Source organism: Buceros rhinoceros, unplaced genomic scaffold, assembly GCF_000710305.1.
Source record: "Buceros rhinoceros silvestris isolate BGI_N320 unplaced genomic scaffold, ASM71030v1 scaffold517, whole genome shotgun sequence".
NCBI classification, from domain to species: Eukaryota; Metazoa; Chordata; class Aves; order Bucerotiformes; family Bucerotidae; genus Buceros; species Buceros rhinoceros.
In genome coordinates, this window is record NW_010423691.1 from 1 (window position 1) to 6,616 (window position 6,616).

At 42.7% G+C, this 6,616-nt stretch overlaps 1 protein-coding gene across 1 annotated transcript in view; it reads left to right on the forward strand.

The window, feature by feature from the left end:
- Positions 1-54: 54 nt before the first annotated feature.
- Positions 55-6,616, forward strand: part of LOC104497243 (mannosyl-oligosaccharide 1,2-alpha-mannosidase IB-like) — a gene marked incomplete at its 3' end in the record, with an annotated part of 31,791 nt that continues 25,229 nt past the window's right edge. Inside the window, exon 1 of the mRNA XM_010140476.1 lies at positions 55-362. Within this exon, the coding sequence (XP_010138778.1) occupies positions 55-362 (308 nt within the window). The remainder of the gene's footprint in view (positions 363-6,616) is intronic.

Genomic DNA, 6,616 nt, shown 5'->3' on the forward strand with positions numbered 1-6,616 from the left:
CCGCAGGGGCTGAGGGGATGAGCCGTGCCCCCCGGGGTGGTCGCTAGCGAAAGGATGACCACTCCCGCCCTGCTGCCGCTCTCCGGGCGGAGGCTGCCCCCCCTGAACCTGGGGGCCTCCGCCTTCCCTCACCACAGGGCTACCTTGAGACTCTCCGAAAAATTTATCCTGCTCCTTATTCTTAGTGCCTTCATCACCCTCTGCTTCGGGGCGTTCTTCTTCCTCCCCGACTCCTCGAAGCACAAGCGCTTTGACCTGGGCTTGGAGGATGTGCTCATTCCTCACGTGGACACCAGCAAAGGGGACAAGAACCTCGGCGGCTTCCTCATCCACGGGCAAGGGCACGACGAGCACCGGCATAGGTAGGTGCCCTCCTCGCCGGTGAGGGAGCGGCGCTACCGCGCTGGCGACAAGCGGGTGTCCCTGTGGGAGCAGGACCGGGCGAGAGGGAGATCCGTTAAAATAGGTCCTTCCCGTACGGCTGTCGCACCTCTCCGACATCCTCGTGTCTTCCCAGCGTGTATGAACGGAGCACTAGCCTTTTCTCCTCCAGCTGCCATGTGTAGCTGTGGCTCCATGTTTGCTTTCTAGTGTGAGTTTAGCCTTCTGGGTAGCGAGGACCGGGAGGATAAATATGAGCTCTCCTCCAGTTTCTGATTTATTTTCTTACCGTAGCCAGTACCCTGGGTCAGTTGTGGAAGGAAGGGGGTTGAGTTGTGGCGTTTGTGGAGGCAGTGTAAGTAAATGAAAAACTGCGTCTTTTCTATAGCTTTTATGTGCTTACTCAAACCAGCTGCTTGTTGCTGAATAGTGCAGCAAGAACTTTGATCTGATGAAGACTTCATGCTGTGGCCCAGAGGCTGTCAGCCGATGATGTGCAGGACACAGAACCGGTGCAGATGGCACAATCACTTTTTTTGGCCCTTAAAATCACTTGTCATAATGTTATTACAGACAATTGGAGGTGCCGGTGGTTAAGTTTCCTTAATTGTGTTTGCCAGTGTAAAGAAATTGGAGACAAAAACACAGTAGTTTAGCATAACGAGGGTAAATGTTAAACTGTTGATAGCTTTCAGGGCCACCTAAAGCTTTGTGTGGTGCCAGCCTCTAAATGCTCCAGGCTGGGTCATGTGAAGTTAAGCCTTCAAAACTCAGAGAGAAAAAAAGCTTAAATGAGGGTTATCCAGTATGTTTGCTTCTAACACTTTTTAATTGCTTAAATCCTGCCTTGGTGCCTGCATCATAGTGAAGCTGAGTGATCTGTCTTCACTGTTAAAGATGTGTAAAATGTGTTGACAGTGGCTGATAAAATGCTCTTCCATACTCTGCTGAGGAATATAGCGAAATGTACAGAAGGTTACTTACGCTGACAGTGTTCCTTTGAGAACAGTTTAAAATATGTCCTGTTGACACGAGAATTACTTAAAGGTTATTTGTGTTAGATTAAAAGGAGAGGGTATAGTTGCCTCTTTTTATTCATCTGTTATAAAGACTACCTGGAATACTCTGGTATTTTTCCGTAGGGCGTCTTGGCTGTTGATTTTTGGGGGCACTTACCATAAGCTCTTTTTCCCTAACTGAAAGGACATGGATGTTTAACATCCAACAAAGACTTCTTTTGTCGATGGTGTTAATAGCCCGTATGGTTAAACGCTGCCCAAAACGTAGGTTTAGACACCCTCTTATATGCCTTTGAAGTTCTCATCTTTCACTGTCTTTTTTTTTTTTTTTGTGATCGTAGCTTCTCCAGTCATTGTGGTACATGCAATCAAAATCGGGCTCTAAAATAGAAGACAGATTAAACAAAAAGAGTTCAGAAATTCTTAAAACTCCAGCTGTGAGTGTTGTACCTTGCGTTGCCCAGTAGATGGGCTTTAGAAAAGGGAGTTGTTACTGATAGTTCTGGAGTGATGCTTTTGATTAACCTACTTAGGTGGGTCCTTTTCAGTTTTCCTCTTTAAGTGTAATTACTGAGGGTGCACCTTTAGTAATGAAGCACATACTGGTTTTGTCTGTAATGTGTAGATAAGCAGTAACTTGTAAGTGTTGGAGCTCCGTATATTTTGCTTATTTGGGATATATTTTTTAATCAAAGCGCTTATCCTGTTGTCAGTTAACTCTCTTCTGGTTGCTCCATTAGCTATGAACGTGCGTATCTTCTCCTGCCCCAACCCAAGCTTCTCCCTGTCATCTGCAGGTTTTTTTTATGGCTGCCTTTTGAGGTGTTATTTTGCTAAGAATAGATATTATTCCTGTTGTTTCAGCCCTGCAAATGGTTGGATTACTCCAGGCACATCTTAACTACTAAAAAAAACCCTGCGTCTTTAACCTGCTTGTAAGTCACTTGTGAGAGTGCCACAAGGTGCATTGTGAAGCAAGGTTGTGCGCTTTACTTCTGAGCAGCTTTTTTGGCTTATTCCCACATAGTCTTATCAACAGGCTATTTGCTAACTCCGTACTGATGTGGCGACTGTTTTCCATAAAGGAAAACATCTGTTGCCATTCTCATTGCTGAGTTCCTGCTCCTGGATTGCAGGGACGTTGACAGACAATGTTTTGAGAAAGTATAGGGTCTTCAGGAGTGAATTCTAGATTACGCATTATCTCAGTTTGAAATGGAAAACTTTGTTCAGCTTACTATCAAGGAGCGAAGTCAAGTGTCAGTTACTCTGTAAGTGCTTTTTGGGTGGCATTGAGGAGTTCCAGTACAAAAGATCAAGAGAAATTAACCTCCTGGTAATACAAAGGAGAATGTGGTCTAACATGTGAAGTGAGGTGACAGATTGACAAGCTGTATTTCCAAGAATTGTGGGACTTCAGAAGAATCGGATCAAAGGTTATTCATGTGAAGTATGCACTTGATCATGGCATGACAGGTGTGTTGATTTAGTGACTAAAGGAAAGTGTTTCTTCTGTGAATGCAGATACTGACCTTTATCAGATGATCAAAACCAGATGTCATTATTATGCTGCTCCCTTGGTATATAGACTATAATATTTTAAAGCTCATTTTTACTTACCCCTTAAATCTTGAGTTTTGTAGGCTATTGGAGGATATTCATATTTCTGTCTTCAAGCAAAATACGGCAGTGATGTAAGTAGAGGGTTGTAATGCAACCATGTTTGTAGACCCAAAGCAATGGTTCTCGTTGGACCTTCTCTGCATTCCTTGCATCTGCATTTCCCACCTCTTCCCCTGGGCCCCCTTGACATTCTTGACTGTTTTTATTACTGTTACAGTGGTTACCCCTTGGGGACATTAACTTTACATCTTTTGTTAATCTGTGGTTTTAATGCTCCTGTCCCTCTTCTCCCCTTCCTGGCAGAAAAAAGGGGAGGAAACCCCACTCCCTAATGACCATAAGTATTTGTTCAAGCATTACAGTGTCCTTGCTTGTCATCTGGAGGGAATCAACTTTCTTGTAAGAGCTGGATAAAATCTGGAATAAAACTGCCATTTATATTTTGGGAAATGGATGGTCCGTAGTGCAGGTTAATACTCACTTTTAGCTGTTCGTTTAATGGATAATAAGCTCTTTGTGTGCCCTTGCAGGATACCGCATGGGGAATGGGTTAGTATTGCTGGAAAAGTGTACCACAAAATTTTGCCTCCGGGAGGAGGCAGAGTGGAAAAGACTAGTCCAGGACTTGTAAAGATATGTGCATACACACACTTTTTAAACATGAATTTCATTTGCCAAAGATGAATATCTCTCCATTTCAAACAGGATATCGCAGACATTCTGGAATGAGAGCAGCACGGTTTTGAAAACACATCTTGCCAAACAAAATTCTGTGTCATTCAAACTTTGTTACGTGGTTTTAGATAACTGTTACTGCTTCCAAACTTCTGCATCTCTCCTGCCACATAAAAACACTTAAGGTGTTTCTCACTACCCAGTTACTTTCCAGCTATATTAGAAATTTTGTTCTTCAGTACCAGGTCTGAAAAGGTATATTTGGAACCAAAGCAACCATAAGAATGTTTTTCATGGCATCTACTGTAAATGACTGACAATGCACATGCCCTATAATCTGCTTGATTTATCAGTTTTTTTTAAAGTGAGATTATCTGTAATGTGAAAATTGAGCAGCTGTTTCTTTAATGATGTGTCAAGCAGCTGTTCTTTACATTACTTGACAAGATGTTGAGATGATTTCTGTTGTAAAAGTACATTAATCTTAGAGGCAACGAATAATGTAATTTTATGAGATCAAATCTGCAAAACCACTTTGTAATAGCACTTGGACTACTGTTGTGCCAACAGTCCAGTCCTTTGGAATTTGCAGAGTTGTATCTTGAGAGATTCTCATGTATTACTTCAAGTCATAATTCCTGCCTGTGCTTAAAGAAAACACTAACAACACTCGCATCATCAGACTGACAGCAGGTGCTGCTAATACACAGACCAGCTCAACTGCCTTGGCTTCTGTGTGTGAGTAGGTACATGTCAGTGTAAAGAACACCTTTGACTTTGTTTCTGTGAAGCTAAGGGGTATTGGCTTCTGTGTAATGCAAAGATATGAGCTCAGCAGTCTGATGTGACCAGTTGTGGGTCAGCAGCTGTATGGTAATAGTCTGAAAGTGCTCGCTCTTCTGTTGCTCAGCCTATGGTTGGCTCTGGCAGTAGCAGCTGCTGTCTCCTCTTAGGAGGTGAAAGTAACAAAAATGACCCTGAAGAGCTTTCAGTCTTAATTTCTTCTTTTAAATCCTGCAATTATTTTTTCTTTTAAAGAAACATGAAAGGCTTAATATGCTCCTTTTGAATAAGTTTATCTTCTCTGGTCTATATGACTTAATTAGCCATAGTACAAGTGGGCATAGGAGATAATTTAACCTCTGTTACTCAGTGGGATCAATGACTTGTCATCGTCTGCTATTCTATCAAGTATGAAAGTGCATAAAACTCTTTGCTCTTCCTTTCCCACCTTTACTTGAGGCACAGCTCATTAGTGTAATTAAGAGTATTTGCTGTTGTGATTCAGAGAACCTGGGGTTTTTTTCCCCTCCGAGAAGTCAGGAGCTACCATGGTGACTGGGCCCCAACTCCTCCAACTCTGTCCAGTGTTTCCTTGCATGAAATTGAGCCTGTCTTCAAAGCAGTCTCCACAATTGTACTGAAATGCGGCCACTGAATTTAAGCCGAGGTGCTTGGTCTAGAAGCAAGGGGTTTTTCGGGTGCAACACACAGGAGATGCAGGTCCTTACGGTGACACTTACGGAGCTGAAGAGGGTGGGAAGTCAGGGCTCAGAAACATCTTGTATGTCTAGGGCAAAAAAGTGGTAACTGTCTGGTGTCAGTCTTCAACTGTTGAAACTATTACAAGTGCATGGCCCACCTCTATCTGGAGAGTTTTCTCACTTGGAGTTTTTAGTAGCCGTGTGTCATTCTCTATTCTGGACTCCATTTTGAGAAATGGTGCTGCTACTTGACGATTTATGGAAGTGTGATTTCTCTTCATTTCTTCTGGAGTCCCCACGTTATACCCTTAAACTCAATTTGAATTTCTTCTGAAGTTGTACTGGGCTGTGGGAGAGGTACCCTCCTGTATTATTTCTAGGGTTCTGCTGAAATTAGCGCGTTATGTTGTAGGCTGAGAAATGCTGTCATCTTTGAATTACAAAATGCAAATTCTAGACCATCTGTCTAGATGTCCTCCCTCCTCCTTCCCCATCTGTTGAACAGCCTACATCATATGTAGAGTGCTGCTTTTAAGTTGTCTTGCTGTACTTCGGTTTGTCAAAGTATTTCCTGTATTATGAAAGACAGGAGTCAAGAGCTGGTGTTGTCCATTTCCTATCCTTTCCAGTAAAATAAAGTTTTATCTTGTTGGTTTTCTGCATGATCTACATGCTGGGAAACAATCAGGCGTGGGAAAACTGCAGCGAGTCTGCTGGCTGGATTTAGGCCAGCTAGTGGGAGTGAGGCAGTAGCACTTTGGTTCATTGGGAGTTTCGTGGATTAAAGTTGCAAAAAAACTTCAGCGTAAATGTGAGTTGCTTGATGATGGTAGCAGTGTAGGCAGTAGTAAGCAGCATGGCTAGTTGTGGGCATATTGCACTGTAAGAGTTCTCCTGTCTTCTGATCCTCTCAATTTTCTGTAGTAAATACAGACATTTCGGTCCTGCTCAGCTGGTTCTGAGTTACTGGGTTTTGCTTCCTTACGACAAGTGTATGCAAACTAGTTACAAGTTTGGTGACGTTATGTGTGTACATGTTTTCGTAATAATTGAACTGCGTCTGAATATGGGCAAAGAGGAAAAACTTTGCGATGCCTTTCTTCTCTTCTTATGCCCTTCCCTAAGAAGCCTGTAATGGTAGTCAGTACTTTTATTCCACCATCCTGCACTTGCAACATTGCAGCTCTAAATTTCGGCAAAAGTATGGTCTGATGGGTAGGCAGCTGTTTCTCGTAGTACTCATTCAGGCTAACAAAGTGGGAACTTGAGCGCATGTGTTTGGATCTAGCTTGTGGAATTTGTTCTTTTCCCTTCATTTCTAGTTGCAGGTTCAAGTGAGTGCTGTTATCTGTCTTAATTCAGTAACTAGATTTCACTTTATAACTGAAATTCAGAGTTCTGTTGCAAGTTAACTGTGGAGAGAGGTGTTCAGCA